Source organism: Prionailurus bengalensis, chromosome A1, assembly GCF_016509475.1.
Source record: "Prionailurus bengalensis isolate Pbe53 chromosome A1, Fcat_Pben_1.1_paternal_pri, whole genome shotgun sequence".
NCBI classification, from domain to species: Eukaryota; Metazoa; Chordata; class Mammalia; order Carnivora; family Felidae; genus Prionailurus; species Prionailurus bengalensis.
The window spans coordinates 117,577,539-117,594,680 of NC_057343.1; the positions used below are offsets into that span (position 1 = coordinate 117,577,539).

Genomic DNA, 17,142 nt, shown 5'->3' on the forward strand with positions numbered 1-17,142 from the left:
TTATATGTATTAGTATACAGCTTTTTTTTTTAATAAACATCTTTCCAAATCAGTATATATAGACTCACCTCATTTTTCTTTAATAAGGACATATTGTGCCATATGCCCATATTATTATTTATTTATCCAGCTTCCTGTTGGTATCTATGTTTTTTAAACCATGCAGTGGATATTCTTATACATAAATCTTATGTATCTTATGTTTCCAGAAGTGGGATTACTGGGTTATAGGGTATGAACATACCAAATCGGCATGCTCTTATCTAGGGTTGGACTGCATTTGTTACACACTTCCCTCTGACCCCACCCCTAGCCAGTACTATGTATCACTTAAATTAGCCATCCCACCAAGGGACTTAGCCCTCAGGCTTGAGAATTCCTGGAGTGGAGATAATGAGAGAATTTATTTGTGAATTTTAATAGTAATAGCTTACCTGTATTGAGCACTTAAACCATGTTTTAAGTACTTAAGCCAGGTACTGTTCTAAGCACTTTACATGTATTATCTATCTCTTACTGTGTATAACCACCCCCAGAGAAGAGTCTTTTTTAAATGTTTATTTTTATTTTTGAGCAAGAGACAGAGTGTGAGCGGGGTAGGGGCAGATAGAGAGGGAGACACAGAATCTGAAGCAGGCTCCAGGCTCTGAGCTGTCAGCACAGAACTGGACTGAACCCACGAACTGTGAGATCATGACCTGAGCCAAAGTGGGACGCTTAATTGACTGAGCTACCCAGACGCCCCTGTTATTATCCCCATTTTAATGCTTAGGAAACTGAGGCACCTAGGGTTAGGAAAGGTCACATATCTATCTAGTTAATTGGGGGGAACAAGATCTGAAACAGGGCTCATTGACTTCTGAGCTAGTGCTCTTAACCTCTGCACACACTGTCTCTGGAGAGTTTAATGCCATCTTTATGCCATAGTTTCTCTATCTTGTTTATTCCTTATGTAACTGGGTCACAGAGGTGCAAGAGCACGTGGCTCTGGGGCATCTGGGACAGACCAGGTTCAGCCGGTCGCCACTGACAGAATCCAAAAGCAGGGAGAGGAGTGGTGGTGAAACAAGACAGGAATTTAGTTCAGTGAGGCTAACACCAGGAAGACAGTGGACCAGTGTCTCAAAGACTTGCTCCAGAGTGCTGACAAGACTTCCAGGTTTATATAGGGAAAATGTGGGGCAAAGGTGGGTGGGTACAAGTGCTGGGTAGTAAAGGTTGGGTCGATCACTGTCTTGGGGTCAATCATGCAGAATCTTGCTGGAGTCAGGGCAGTAGTAGTTAATGCTTGAGGGGCAGTTTCACTTCCTGTCCTGGAAGGCTTTGCCTGCTGGGAAAGATATGCTGGAAAGAAGAACTCAATCAGTTAGAAAGTACAGACTGAGGTCACAGTGGAGGTAGTTGAAATCCCTTTTCACTTAAAACAATATTGTATTTATTCATTTATTTGTCTTTTTCTTCACTTTAACTCTTGGAGGGCAGGGTACCTGCCCTAATATTATTCATATCTCTGTCCCTAATTCCTAGCACAATGTCTAGTTTATTGTACATAATAAATAAATTTAGTTGCCTCTTGGAGGTGGCTACTATATCCATGTTACCTGTGAAAAAACCACAAGTCTGCTTCACCCAAGTAATGTAGTAGAAAATAGTAGAACGCAGAATGCCAGAGCTGCGATTTGAACCTGTCTTTTTAAAAAAAAGTTTTTTAGGGGCACCTGGGTGGCTCAGTCGGTTGAGCATCTGACTTTGGCTCAGGTCATGATCTGATGCTCGTGGGTTCGAGCTCCATGTTGGGCTCTGCGCTGATAGCTCAGAGCCTGGAGCCTGCTTCAGATTCTGTCTCCCTCTCTCTCCGCCCCTCTCCCACTCTGTCTCTCTCTCTCTCTTAAAACAAACATAATAATAAAAAAAATGTTAATGTTTATTTATTTTTGAGGGAGAGAGAGAGAGACAGAGCATGAGTGGGGGAGCGGCAGAGAGAGAGGAGACAGAATCCGAATCAGTCTCCAGATTCTGAGCTGTCAGCACCGAGCCCGACATGGGGCCCAAACTCCTCTGCCATGAGATCATGACCTGACCTGCAGTCGGACGCTTAACCGACTGAGCTATCCAGGCACTCCCTCAAGTCTTTTCCAACTTCATCCATAGTGGGGTCCCACCGTGACTAAGGTGCATCCTTCCTGCCTGCTTCAGAGGGCTCTAGAGAATGGCTCCCTACCTAGCAACCAGTCCTAGGGTGGAAAACTTCACAGCTAGACTTCTTTAATGATCCCTGGGAGTGGCAGAGCCAGATGGGAGGAGGGCCCCTGGAAAGGAGAGTTCCTGGAAGTACTGCATCCAGAAATAAATTGTTGGGGGGTAGGGTGGGCAGGGAGTCAGGTTCCTCAGAGGAACACTACATTGTAATAATACCAGTCCTCTATTTCGGTTTCTGCGTGCCAGGCATTGTTCTATGTGATTTACGAGCACTATGTCCTTTTAATGCTCACAGTTCCATTAGATGGATATTGTTATCTGTTTTACATATGAAAGAATGCAGGCTGAGAGGCCAAGTGACTTGCTCTAGGTTACACAACAAATAGGTGATAAAGCTGAGATTGCAGCTCAAATGTTTGTGTCCCCCAAACCTTCATTTTCAGCATTCTGCTAGCCCTAGGTTATAACAGCTTGGCTGAGGCTGGGGGCATTGTAAGAAGGCTCTAAGGGGAAATTGCCCTCCCTGGACTCCAGCAACCAGGAATAAGGTACAGAAAACCATGCAGCTTGAGCCCTGCTAGGTTAGGGGGTCATGGAAAGAAATATTATTGATTTTTTTGTTTTTTTTTTTTTTTGGCTTACTGCGGAGAGCTTGGAAGATTTGAAACCAGCCATTCCAGTTTCTGAATCTGTGTTCACAGCACATGATGTCTTTATACTCTTAACCTAGAAATGGTAGAGTTATTTTGGGCACAAAGCAAGAGCTGTGGCTTTAAAAATATGCCACTGTATTTATCTCTTCCGCTCCAAAATTACTGAAAATTAGCCCAGCTGTGGCCTGAGGCAACAAATAGCCACAAAATCTCCTTCCAGATCACGCAGCCACTGCCCCCCTCAACCCCCCAAGCAGGCGGTTCACCCAGGAGTGGCACTCTGTGGGGAGTGGATTCAGACCAGCCTGCCTGGCTTCATACTCACATTATCCCCTCCCGGCCACTCTAGGGGTCAGACTGCTAGGCCTGTGAGTGAGCTCAACTCTGTCTCCTCCCTTATCCCCAAGGCTTCACAGAAATAAAATAATAATAACAAATCAATTATTGAGCTGGGGAGTCTGAGCCAAAAGAATTTTTCAGTTTTATTACCAAATCCCTGTGTGATTCAGGGCAAAAGACCTTGCTGTAATTAAGCCTTCAGTTCCTTACCTATAGAATGGAATTTTTTTTTTTTTTTTCAAAGTAGGCTCCCTGTCCAGCATGGGGCCCAATGTGGGGCTTGAACCCACAACCCTGAGATCAAGACCTGAGCTGAGATCAAGAGTTAGACGCCCCACTGAGCCACCCAGGCACCCTGGAAATCCTTTTTTATAACAATTATTTTTTATAATTATTACTTATTATAGGGAATATATGTGTGTGTCTGTATATATATACATATAAATGCAAATGCAAAATGCTTCATAAAATGCTTGACCTTTAATAAGCAATTTATCAGTATTCCCTAAGTGACTGAATCTTCTGCTCCTCTGATCTTACTAACAAGTAAAATGTAATGAGTTTTTACTTTGTGTCATGCACTGTTTTATATTCCATAAGGATAATTACATTTAATCCTGCAAAAACCCTATGAAGTGCTATTATCTCCTTTACACATGAAAACTGAGATACTAAATGATTTGCTAGACATCACATAATATATACGCTGTAGCCATATTTAAACCTACTATTCTGATTATAGAGCCTAAGGTCCTAACAGAGAACACGCAGTGTATTTTTACATTGTCTTGTTTCCTCGGAAAATTCTTTCCACTGACTTTTGAAGGCCTAGGAAGTAGTGGAGAAATGGTGGAAATGCTAGCCCAGGTGGTTGGAGCTTTATCCCCCTCTCTCTGATCCTGAACAGGATTTGGGTTGCAGACTGCGGTTCTCCTGTGTTTTGTGGGCTGTAATTACTCCGATTAACATTGCCCAATTCATAAAGGCTGAGTGAGCGAGAGGAGGCGGAGCTTGTTCGGGCAGCCCACAGCCCCACAGATGGTAGGATGGGGGTGGGGTAGAGCTAGGGATGCTTTACAGCCAGGTCTTTCAGCAGGTTTGATGGCGGATGGTTTTTGCCTTTTGGTCAGACTGAGCATGTATGATTCTACAATCTGCTAGGTTCTGCTAACACACACACACACACACACACACACACACGAGAGAGACAGATGAAATGGTTGCTTAAGATGGTGCAAACAAAATCGGAGCTGCTTGAGGCTGTAGTGGCAGGGTCCGGTGGGGAGAGGAGTCAAGGAAGGGGGAGAAGTGGGGTGTCCCTGCACAGAAAGCCTGCATGTTCACCTGCAAACCCAGAATCTGCAGAACCTTCTGTGCTGTGACTTTTCCCTGGGCAGCCAGAAGTAGCAGCGGCAGCCCGAGCCAGAGAATGAGCAATCCAGGGGAGCTGTCTGGCTGGGCCGGAAATGGCTGTAATCATTTAATAGCTTTTGCTGGCTGCACTGACCTAGCGGAGTGGGCGGTAGGCAGGCTCCAGAGTGCTGTCTGAAAAGATAGCCCAGGCTTTAATCAAAATGATGGGTTTTCTGGAGGCTCTTTATTAACCTTAGGACTAAATCCCAAAGATGGCAACAAAGGGATGAATGGGGTGGTAAGGGGAGGGCTGAAACCTGCAGAATGGGCTGTGATTTTCCTGAGCTTGTCACTGCTGCATCCATGCCCCGCCCCCAGCCTCTATTCTTCTTTCAGCTGATTCTAGCTTAGGGGTTCCTGCCTGCCTGCATCTCTGTCTCTCAAATGGTGGCAAAACAAATCTACCAAAGTAATCGCTACATTTGTATAATGCTTCAGGGTTTTCAAAGGGCCTTCAGGTACAGCTCAGCATGTGGTGGAGTTAAGACTGCCTAGGTTCCATCCGGTCCTAGGCTCTTCCACTAAGTAACTGGGAGATCATTGATCCTTAGTCTCTTTTTTTATAAAACAGACATACCTGTAAAACAGACATGGATATTGGCAATATTTACTTCGTCTGGTTCTTGTGAGGAGCAGAAATTATATTGCACACAGGTCTGCTTAGCCTGTGCCATGCACATAGGAAGAGTACAGAAAATGTTAAATACATCCAGAATCCTGTGGTGTAGACAGCAAGGTGATCATCTCCATTTTATGGATGAGAAAACTGTTTCAGAAATACTTATGCAAATTGCCCAGGACTTTGTATTATGAATGATAGAGGACAGGGCAAGCTCTCAAGTTCAGAAGAGCAAAACGCAAGGTGAACAGAGGAAAAGAGAATTTTACCCCCCCTACCCCCACCCCCACCCCAGCATACTCCAGCCTGTGACCCTCCAAGAGCTTTTCTCAAAGTACTATCCTTGGTCAAAATGACTTGGTGTTATTCTGTTGGGGAAAATTAATGTAAACCAGAAAAATCTCTTCTGGCCTCAGCTGACTGCCCAGAGCGCTTCAGAATAGGGTTGGGGGTGAGTTCACAAGGCTGGCATTTGCTGCACTCTGTTCAGGACCTTCCCCACTATGTGCTTTGGCAAACCCACTCATTCCCAGTCCCCGAGGCCAAACTCTGGCCACAGTTCCTTTATAAAACAGTAAAGTTGGATGTTGCCAAAAAAGACCCTGGGCAGTGCCTAAGAGAAGTGTCTAAGGTGGCTTTACAGGATTAAGTGAAGTGGCTAGCTACCTTCAGAGGACAGGGGTTTTGTTGTTGCTGTTGTTGTTTTTTGTTTTCGTTTTTGGTGCAAAAAGGTGATTTTATTAAAGTATGGGGACAGGACCTGTGGGCAGAAAAAGCTGCCAGCAGTTTTTTGTGTTTTTTTTTAAGTTTATTTATTTATTTTGAGAGAGAGAGAAAAAGTGTGAGTGGGGGAGGGGCAAAGAGAGAGAATCCCAGGCAGGTTCTGCGCTATCAGTACAGAACCCAAAGCCCGATTCCGGGCTTGAACTCACAAACCATTAGATCCTGTGGTGTAGACAGGAAGGTGATCATCGTGACTTGATCTGAAGTCAAATGCTTAACCAACTGAGCCACCCAGTTACCCCAGCGGGCAGCTTTTTAAGTTGGAGATCTTTATGCATTTTAAAAAATATATATGTTGTTCTGACTTTTAATTTTTTTTTTTTTTCAACGTTTATTTATTTTTTTGGGACAGAGAGAGATAGAGCATGAACGGGGGAGGGGCAGAGAGAGAGGGAGACACAGAATCGGAAACAGGCTCCAGGCTCCGAGCCATCAGCCCAGAGCCTGACGCGGGGCTCGAACTCACGGACCGCGAGATCGTGACCTGGCTGAAGTCGGACGCCCAACCGACTGCGCCACCCAGGCGCCCCTGTTGTTCTGACTTTTAAATGTATTCCTACATGTGGTGGAGAAATCAGCCAATACCAAAAAAAGGGGAGGAGGCAAAACCATTTACTGTAATTATGATTATATTCTATTAAAGCTTTTATTTATTTATTTTTTAAATGTTTATTTATTTTTGAGAGAGAGACAGACAGAACGTTAGTGGTGGAGGGGCAGAGAGAGAGGGAGACACAGAATCCAAAGCAGGCTCCAGGCCCTGAGCTGTCAGCACAGAGCCTACTGTGGGGCTTGAACTCACCAACTGTGAGATCATGACCTGAGCTGAAGTCAGATGTTTAACCGACTGAACCACCCAGGTGCCCCTCTATTAAAGCTTTTAAATCCCATTGGCTTGTAATCTGAATGTCAGGGAAGGACTCTGCCTAAGGATCCAGACCCCCACCTGCTTGGTATATACCTGAAATCCCCTTTCTAGGCTCTGATAGAGTCTTAAAGTTTATTTATTTTTTATTTATTTTGAGAGTGAGAGATGCTGGGGGTTGGGGGATGGGCAGAGAGAATCCCAAGCAGGCTTCACACTGTCAGTGCAGAGCCCGATGCTGTGCTTGAACTCACCAACTGTGAGATCATGACCTGAGCCAAAATCGGGAGTCGGAAACTTGACTGAGCCACCCAGGTGCCCCTCCCCCCCATAGAGTCTTGACTTCTTGTCAGTCTTGGCCTTGCCAGTGAGCTAGGTTCCCTAGGACCAGAGGGGAGGGACTTGTGGGAAGTCACAGGAGGGGAAAAGGAAAAGAGGAAACATTCCCTGGATTGACTATTTGCTGGTACTGGCCCTGGTGTCTCTTCCTTTCTCATCTTCTTTAAAGGGGAGTATTTCCTTGATCCTGCCCCCAAAGTCAGAGCATTTTATAGGTGAATATGGCCAAGGGGCTTTAGTGCTCTTGGTCAAGAAGGACTCAAGATTAGGAGGTCAGTAAGTGTTGTTCGTCAGATTCTGAAGCTCTTATTTCACCTGAATGAGCCCTCAGAGATGTTTGCTTACACATGAACCAGAACAGGTTAGTCACAATCGTCTGTAAGGGACTCTAGAAACCAGATTTCCTTCTGCTCTGCAGAAGCTGGATATGAGGAAGATGCACTGGAATGGATCTCTGATCGCCTCTTGGAGTTAAGGCTGAGTCAGACCAACCAAGACTCTCCACAAAGGCCGAGAAGCTCAGTGACATGTAAAAGAAACTCATTAACTCCTAGCAGTCCTGCTGTGAGGGGCTCCCTTGTCCAACAGACCTAGCCTTTAATGTCCTTTAATTCTGCAAGATAAAGACATCTCTGAGCTCTGCATCTCCAGATGACATTCCTGAGGCCTCATGCAGAGTCTTGGCTGTGGTTGGGAAAAATTTCCATCCTGGGCTATGTGAGAGACCCCATAGTGGTATTGAAACCCAGTTTTCCTAGATGACAAATCCCGGCTTTTAAACACCTGCCTTGCTTTTGTCTCCATCTCTCAAGGACCGGGTCTGTATGTTAAAGGTAAACAGGCAGCTTCTGGCTGAGCTCAGTTGCAGATTTATCTCCAATGGCTAAAGAAATTAGTCTTAGTCTCAGAGAAAAAGCATCCGTGGCCCCGGTGTCCACAGAGCAGTAAAGTTCACTCTGTCAGGGAAGCATGTTGTAGGGAAAGAGATTTGGGGGAGAGATGAAAGTTCCTTGCTTCTTTTCCCTACTGCCTGCTGGTACTTGAGCTAAATTTGCAATATATTCTTAACCTGCCTTCCTAGCCCCAAGAGCTGTGCCATATATAGTTGCCCATATGTGGTTCAATTTATTGGGCTCTTATGTTGTGCTGGCGATCAGGCTTAGCACTTTACACACATCACTTCACTGTCTTTAGGGACAAGCAGCAGTGAGTGCAGTCAGTGGAGGGCTGTTGGATCTGCTGCTTCTCCTACCAGTCCTTGAATTCACCCACCCAGCAAGTATTTATTTAAACCCCTGTTATGGGCCAGGAATTGTGCTAGACTCTGCTTAGGTAGTGGTGAATGAAGCAGATACCTTTTCTGCCTCTCTGGATGTTACAGTGACAGATGGAGGTGAAGAACATTGCTGCTTGGCCGGGAGGGTCACAGAACACCTCAGTGAGGGGGTTACATTTGAGCACAGACTTGAAGAATGAGGAGTCCTGCTAAGAATGGAAGGGAGATCATTCTAGGCAAAAGGAAACTGTGTGCTTACGGGCCTTGAGGCAAAAACAATCCCAAGAGGAGTCTGAGGACCCAAAAGAAGGCCTGAGTGGCCAGAGGCTAGTGGTGAGAGGGAGTCTTGGAGATGAGATTGGAGAATAAAAAATATCAGATTATTGAAGGGCCTTATATACCATGTTAGGGAGTTTGATTTTTATTATTTTGTTAAGGCAGTAGAAAGCCTCTGAATAATTTTAAGCAGAGGAGTGATGTAATCTGCTTTCTATTTTTAAAGAATTTTACTGTATGTATGCTATATTTCAGTTTTTAAAAAAGGGAGAAAAACTTAAGGAGTAAAGATGACTCTGGCTCCTGGGTGGAGGGCTAGAGAGAAGCAAAAGTCAAAGCAGGCTGGACAAGGAAGAGCCTGTTGCTATAATTCACATTCAAGGTAATGGTGCCCTGAAAAAAAGGTAGTCACAGTTCATATGGAGAGAAAAGGACAAAGTCAAGGTATATTTAGGAGGCAGGAATGATAGATCTTGATATACATTAAGTGGAGAATGGAGAATAGGGAAAAAAAAATGGAAGTTTCTGGCTTGAGCATTAAGGTGAATGGAATGCCATTTATTGAGACTGGAGAGATTTAGAAAGGAATAGATGAGAGGAATCAAGAGTTCTTTCTGCTTGAGATGTCCCATGAGACTTTCAAGAATAGATATAGGATGGGCATTTGGAGACATGAGATTGGAGCACGGAGGGATACAGTCTCTAAATATAAATCTATATCTCATCAGCATATTTGGACGGTACATATACTGATGGACATGGCTGAGACCTCGAAAGGAGTGAAGAGAAAGAAGAAGGTACAGTGCCAAAAGAGGAGAATGGTTTGATAAGGAACTCATAAAAACAAGTGTCTCCCAAAGCGGCGGACAGATGCCCCTGAGAGGTTCACTACAGTGCAGACTAAAATGTGACCACTGGCTTTGGCAATAACGTGATTAGTGAGCTTGACATGAGCAATGTTAGAGAAGTAGTGTCTAAGAATGCCAAATGAGAGGAGATAGGTAAGTGACAGGTCGGGAGATGGAAATGGCAAATGTAGAGAATCTGAAACTGCAATCAAATGTAAATGGTTTATCTTGCAGAATTTTTCAGGATTCCACCCCAGGAGCAGTGTCAGATACATGCATGCTACTGTGATGTCAAATGGTTTCAGTGTCGTGGCCGCTGGGATTACTTTACACAGAAAGACTATTACTCTTCCTCTCTAGATCTGACCTCTACTCTTCTAGAAGTCATCCATATCCTATATCATGTGTCTTCCAGCTAGATTCTTGGGGAGGTCTTGCATTGAAAACCCCTGTGGATATATCATAATTTCCCCCTACCCAGGGCAAATTTCATCTCTCCTCTGGAATCTCCTTTGACTTTCTCAAGTATAATTAGTAATTGTTTCCTCTGGAATCCCATAACACTTCTTGTGTACGTTGGTCATTGCATTTATCCAGTTGCTTTATAATTGCTTGAGTGTCTGTCTCAACTAGACTCTGAGCACACTGAGAGAGGAGGCTGGGTTTGGAAAGTAAGGTTGGCTCCCAGTGCTTTACCCAAACAGGACTATATTTACAACAGGATTCCATTCTTCTATACTAGGTAGCACCCCTCTATACCCACACCTTTTCATCTCTTCTCTGCTTCATCCCATCACCCCTCAAGGTTATTGTGATACAATTAGGATCAAATAGTTGGTTCCACTAATTCATCTTTTGTTTTGGACAAAGTAGGTGTCAAAATACATTTGTAGCCAAAGTTTTCTGTAATCACACACTAATTTGCTGCTGCTTATGCTGCAGCTGCTGCTGCTTCCTCCCCCCTCACCCAACCTCCTCCTTCTTCCTCCCCCTATCTCCCTGCCTCCCCTCACCACCTTCTTCCATCATGTACATCTGGTTTAGGTTTTTCACCCATTACCTGAAGACAAAGTATTTTGAGTATAATTGCAGACAAAGGTTCTGAAATCCTTTGGCGGTTCTTAGTTTGGGGGAGTCGGGGGACGGGGGTGTTGTCCAGGTACCACAGAATCTACTTATGTCTACAGCTGCCTTTTATGTTACCATCATTATTGAGACCTCCATTTAAAAAATTCTAACAGAGAACTCAGGAGACCCCAGAGGTCCTTAGAACTGGTTTGAGAAAACAGTAGTGTCTACCCAAAATGAGATTCAAGTATTTCAGTTTGTGATTACAATAACAAATGCCCAGGGCTTCTTTCATTGTAGAAAGACTACAAAAAGTTAATTAACAGCACTAATTGTTCCAGGGAATGCCCTGTTTACAATAGCTCTTACAACCTCAGGACTTTTGGTTCTTTGTTTCTTTTTATGAAAAAGATTCTCTTTAATAATATATTTTTTTTCTTTTTACTGAGGTATAGACATATAGCATTATATTAGTTTCAGGTATACAATATAATGATTTGATAGTTGTATACATTATAAAATGATCACCACATTAAGTCTAATTGACATCTGTCACTATAGTTACAAAAGAATTTTGTTTGTGTGTATGTATGTGTGATGAGAACTTACAGATCTCTCTTGGCAGCTTTCAAGTAAGCAGTATCATCACCCAGGTGATTAAGAGTCCGACTCTTGATCTCAGCTCAGGTCATAGTTTCAGGGTTGTGAGTTCAAGCCCTGCATTGGGCTCTGCACTCTCAGTGGGGAGCCTGCTTGGGATTTTCTCTCCCACTCTCTCTGTGCCTCCCCTGCTTGCGCATGCTCTCTCTCAAAATAAATAAATAAATAAGTTTAAAAAAAGAAAATAATTGGGGTGCCTGGGTGGCTCAGTCAGTTAAGCGTCCAACTTTGGCTCAGGTCATCATCTCATGCTTTATGAGTTTGAGCCCCGCATCAGGCTCTACACTGTCGGCACAGAATTTTAAAAAAAGAAAGGAAGGAAGGAAGAAAGGGAGAAAGGAAGAAAAGAGATGCTTTTTTAAAAACAAACAAACAAACAAACCCAGAAACAATCATCACTATGCTGTATGTTAACATCCCAGTGACTTACTTATTTATAACTGAAGTTTGTACCTTTTGACCACCTTCACCCATTTCACACATACCTGTCCCCTTCCTGCCGCTGGCTACCACTAATTTGTTCTCTGTCTCTATGAGCTTGGCTTTTTGTTTTTGGTTTTGTTACTGTTGTTTTTTAGATTCCACACATAAGTGAGATCATACATTATTTGTCTTTCTCTTTCTGACTTATGTTGCTTAGAATAATGCCCTGAAATTTCATCCATGTTGTTGCAAACGGCAAGATTTCATTCTTCTTATGGCTGAATAATACTCCATTATATATATTGTCAAACATAAATAAAATCGCCAGTTATTTTACCAACAAAATGAGTTTATTAGGGAATAGCAGAGGAATGCAATTTGGACAAATTGTGGTAAACCACAGGCAAGTCCTAAGAGACTAAGGAAAGGTCACCTCTTACTAGGTTTTAGGAGGAAATGGGGAAAGTTGTTTTGATCAAAATTCTTTGGAAAAGAACAAGAGTCTGAGATCTGTGGTGGTTTCTCTTTGGCTTCAGGTGGTGGTTATTGTGTTGTTGCTGGGGCAGGGAGAGATTGTCCTTTCTTTGTCTTACAAACAGGTGATAAAAGTCCTGTGTGAAAAGTATCTTTGTCAAGATAAGAGTTACCTTCCTTCTTCTTGTTGGTAGTGCGGGCTTCCAGGAGTGGTATGTGTGCGAGAGATCCCCCTTCCAGGCTTCCTGACTCCATTATATATATTTTTTTTTTAAAGTAAGCTCTACTTGCAACATAGAGCTTGAACTCACCACCTAGAGATCGAGGGAGTCACATGCTCATGGATTAAGCCAGCCAGGTGCCCATCCTGACTCCATTAAATGAGGTTTTCTTTACTCATTTTTACAATACATGCCACATTTTCTTTATCCATTCTTCCATCTACGAACACCTAGGTTGTTTCCATATCTTGGCTATTGTAAATAACGCCACAGTGAACACAGGAGTGCACATATCTTTTCAAGTTCGTGTTTTCATTTTCTATGGATCAATACCCAGAATTACTAGATTGTATGGTATTTCTATTTTTAATTTTTTGAGGAACCTCCATACTGTTTTCCATAGTGGCTGCACCAGTTTACATTCCCACCGACAGTGCTCACAGGTTGCCTGTTCTCCACGTCCTCGCCAGCACTTGTTATTTCTTGTCTTTTTGACGATAGCCATTCTGACAAGTGGGAATTGATATCTCACTGTGGTCTTGATTTGCCTCTCCCTGATGATTAGTGATAACTGGGCAACTTTTCATGTACCTTTTGGCCATCTGTATGTCTTCTTTTTAAAAAAGCCTATTCAAATCTTCTGCCTGTTTTGAAAATCAGAGGGTATATTCTTTTGCTGTTGAGTTGAATGAATTCTTTATACATTTTGGATATTAACCACTTATCAGATATATGATTTACAAGTATTTTCTCCCATGCAGTAGGTTACCTTTTCATCTTGTTGATGGTTTAGTTTGTTGGGCAGCAGCTTTTTAGTTTGACGTAGTGTAGTTTGTTTATTTTGCTTTTATCGCTTTTCCTTTTGGTGTCAGATTCACAAAGACTCACGTCAAGGAGCTTACTGCTTATGATTTCTTTGACGAGTTTTATGCTTTCAGGTCTTATGTTCAAGTCTTTAATCCATTTTGAGTTTATTTCTGTGCGTGGTGTAAGACAGGGGTCCGGTTTCATTCTTTTGCACATAGACGTCCAGTTTTCCCAAAACCATTTCCTAAAGAGAATGTCCCCTCCCTACTGTATATTCTTGCCTCCTGTGTGGTAAATTAATTGACATATATGCATGGGTTTACGTCAGGGTCCTCTATTCTGTTTCAATGATCTAAGTGTCTGTTTTTATGCCAATACTATACTGTTTGATGACTATAGCTTTGTAATATAGCTTGAAATCAGAAAGCATGATGTCTCTAGCTTTGCTCTTCCTTCTCAAGATTGCTTTCGCTGTTGGGGCGCCTGGGTGGCTCAGTCATTTGAGTGTCCGACTTCGGCTCAGGTCATGATCTCACCATTAGTGGGTTCATGCCCCATGTCAGGCTCTGTGCTGACAGCTCAGAGCCTGGAGCCTGCTTCGGATTCTGTGTCTCCCTCTCTCTCTCTGCCCCTCCCCCACTCATGCCCTCTCTCTCTCTCTCTCTCTCTCCCTCAAAAATGAAAAAACATTACAAGAAATTTTTTTAAAGATTGCTTTGGCTATTTAGGGTCTTTTGTGGTTCTGTACAAATTTTAAGATTCTCTCTTTCTGTGAAAAATACCATTGGAAATTTGGTAAGGATTGCATTGACTCTATAGTAATATTAATTCTTCCAACCCCTGAGCACAGAATATCTTCCCATTTATTTGTGTCATTTCTTCAGTTTTTTCCATAAACATGTTAGAGTTTAGAGTACAGGTCTTTCACTTCCTTGATTAAATTTATTCCTAGTTCTTTTATTGCCTGTTCTGCTTTAACCCAGTACATTTTCCATCCCATTCCCAGGCAAAATAATCACGACCACATTCTTTAGGAAATTCTGCACAAAGAACCAAAAATATGTCCCTAGAAAATTAGACTTCCAGACCCCTGGTGAGAAAATCTGCCTTCCTGATTGTTTCCGAACACTGACCTTGCCCTCAGGCTCAAAGAAATAACCCCTGATTTCTTGGGGGGCAGGGGAGCCAGGGTTGTCTGTGCAGCTTCCCCTGTATTCTACCCACTAGCGTGACCTGGAAGGCGTGTGTTGACTCTCACTGACTTGGGATGTTTTGTCTTTCAGAACCAGAGGCAGGAGAAGTGTCCCCTCCAGTGGGTGCTGGTGTCAACAGCAACAGCTGGACCTTTAAATACGGACCAGGCAACCCCAAACAATCTGGTCCCGGTGAGTTGCCAGACAAATTCATTATCCCAGGATCTCCTGCAATCATCTCCATCCGGCAGGAGCCTACTAACAGCCAAATTGACAAAAGTGACTTCATAACCTTCGGCAAAAAGGAGGAGACCAAGAAAAAGAAGAAAAAGAAGAAGGGTAACAAGACCCAGGAAAAAAAAGAGAAAGGGAACAGCACGACTGACAACAGTGACCAGTGAGGTCATCTCATGGAAACAAGCCACTTAGCCAGTTTTTGTAATAATGGCAAATCTCTCCCATGTAGCAACTCCCCACTCCCTTCTCCTATCTCCATGAGCCCTCTCTTATAGACCTCAGAAATCTGCAGAAAGTTCCCTGTGTCTGTGTAGATCACATTTAAGAGGTTTTGTCTTAAAAGCTTTACTAAGTCTGGTGTTAACTCTTTCTCTCCACTCTGGCTTGTTTTCAGAACCTAAAAAGCAGACCCAAGTTTCCTTTCTCCTCCGCCGCAAAGGAGAAGCTTCCCAGCCCCGCCAGTGAGAGGTTGGACTCTCTGCCCTGTGCTCCGGGGATCCTGTCTTGATGACACTTGCAGGGCAGGCTCAAAGGTTTTGAGATTGAGCAGCTTGGGTGTCTGTGGCCACTGGGTTTGTGTGGTTACCGTGGGCGTGTGAGTGCCAGATATTGGCTGGGATGGGCCAGATGAGACTAGTTGGTGCCAGGAGGGCTGGGAAACAAAGGCAAAGAAACAGTGGGAGTTGCCAATCCAGGGGGAACGTGAACTAAAAGGGACCAGACTTTCTAAATCTTACAACTCAAGAGGCAGTGGCCACCCTCTCGCAGACAAAACCACCCCTGCCGGCAAGGCTTTGGGCATCCTCAAGTCTGTTGGCTGTGGTGTCATTATCCCTAAAACCTGCATTACACCTACAAGCCAACAGTTCAGTGTTGAACGGGGCCAACCAGGGCACCAGAAGCAGATCTGATGTGTTTGCTGTGCGTCCTTGTGCTCACTTTATCAAAAATTCTTTTGCACACAATGTTTATGAAAAGGCTAGATCCTTTTCCAACACATATGCAAAAGCAGAAGCGAAACAAAACCCCAACACCTCACTTTATGCTGTTTGTTGTTTGATAGATTTATTTAAAAAAGAGAAAATCTATGACTATAAATCTTTAAAGAGAAATATGATGAGTCCCCCCTCAACTCCTCAAAAGAGAATCCAGTCTACAGCCATTTAAATGATCATTGCTGCTACAGAAGTGCTTTAAGAGAATTGCCTGAAACATCTGTATTATACCGGCCACCTGCCAATCACAGCTTTACTCTTTCAGGTCACTCTGGGGCTGCCTCTTGCATGTATTAATTACTAAATAAAAGGATCTTTCTCTGTCTCTTTTCTAAGAAACAATTACGTGCACTTTGAATACACAGTACCTTCTCTAGCCAACTATATCAAGACCCCAAAATTGAAGAAAAATAATTGTTTTCTCATACACACAGTGAGCCGACTTTTCAATCCTCGAATTCTGTGATTTGTCTTGGTGTGCCAGCCCACACCTTCTCTTTGGTTTAGTTTTCCTTTTTTAGAACACTCTGAATTGCTAATCTTGCTGACACCTATGATGTTACCTGAAATCAATCTCCCATATGTATGCTGTATGCTATTATAAGACTCCTGAAATATACTTACTCCGTGCTTGTGTATGTGAATGTTAATGCAACTATACCTAGAGTGAACTTTAAGCTTTATTGTTGAATGTAATTCCATTATATTTCCTTTTGTACACCTGTGAAAAAGTGGAGTAGTGTTTTTTTAACCATTGTTAATCAGCTTTTGTGTATGAAAGACACAGTAAAATTTCTTTCTTAAATCAAGACACTGGTGATTCAAGGAATTTTATTTATGGTCAGCCAAGAGCTGTCTCTTGCCAAGACTCCCTCTGGCAAGGGAATAGATAGAGCTGTTTTTTTCTAGTAACAATTCTGGAATGAATACCGTGGTTATTCCCTGAGGGTATGCAAGCACAAAATTTACCAATCTGACCTCTCTGAAGTCACAGAATGCTTTGAAATTATAATGACATCTGGAATATCAGCTCATAGCGAAGAATAAAATTTACTGTCACCTTAAATAAGAAATTTTAATTTTGTTAAAATGTACGATTTAGAAGTTTAATTACATTATCTTTTAAACGTTATCATAAAAGGTAGGAGTCTGTTATTAAAACAAAAACATTAAATCTCAAAAAAAAAAAAAAGCCTGTTCTGTCTGCTTTTAGCTTCATTCTCCCATGTTTTGAAGGGTGTGTAACTTCAGCTCTGCAGGATTGCATGGGGTAAAACTTGTTGCCAACACATGTGAACCATTGCTACATTGTAGGTTGTGATCATTTTGCCCCACTGAAACCCATGTATCTGACCTTACGTGCCTTTTGAATACTAGGAGAATCGGGCTAATTTATTAATGATGATAATTATGATGTATCTGTACAGCACTTTTTACATTTGCGAAGTGCTTTC

General features: G+C 42.9%; 1 protein-coding gene across 5 annotated transcripts in view; it reads left to right on the forward strand.

The window, feature by feature from the left end:
- The window catches only part of LOC122488247 (protocadherin alpha-C2), a 136,893-nt gene extending 120,396 nt beyond the window's left edge, over positions 1-16,497 (forward strand). For 4 of the 5 annotated variants that reach the window (XM_043589517.1, XM_043589492.1, XM_043589524.1 and 1 more), the window contains exon 4: positions 14,547-16,497. In XM_043589517.1, coding sequence (XP_043445452.1) covers positions 14,547-14,857 — 311 coding nt within the window. In that variant the 3' untranslated portion in view covers positions 14,858-16,497. The remainder of the gene's footprint in view (positions 1-14,546) is intronic. The other variant, XM_043589509.1, reaches the window with a different exon arrangement.
- Positions 16,498-17,142: the final 645 nt, after the last annotated feature.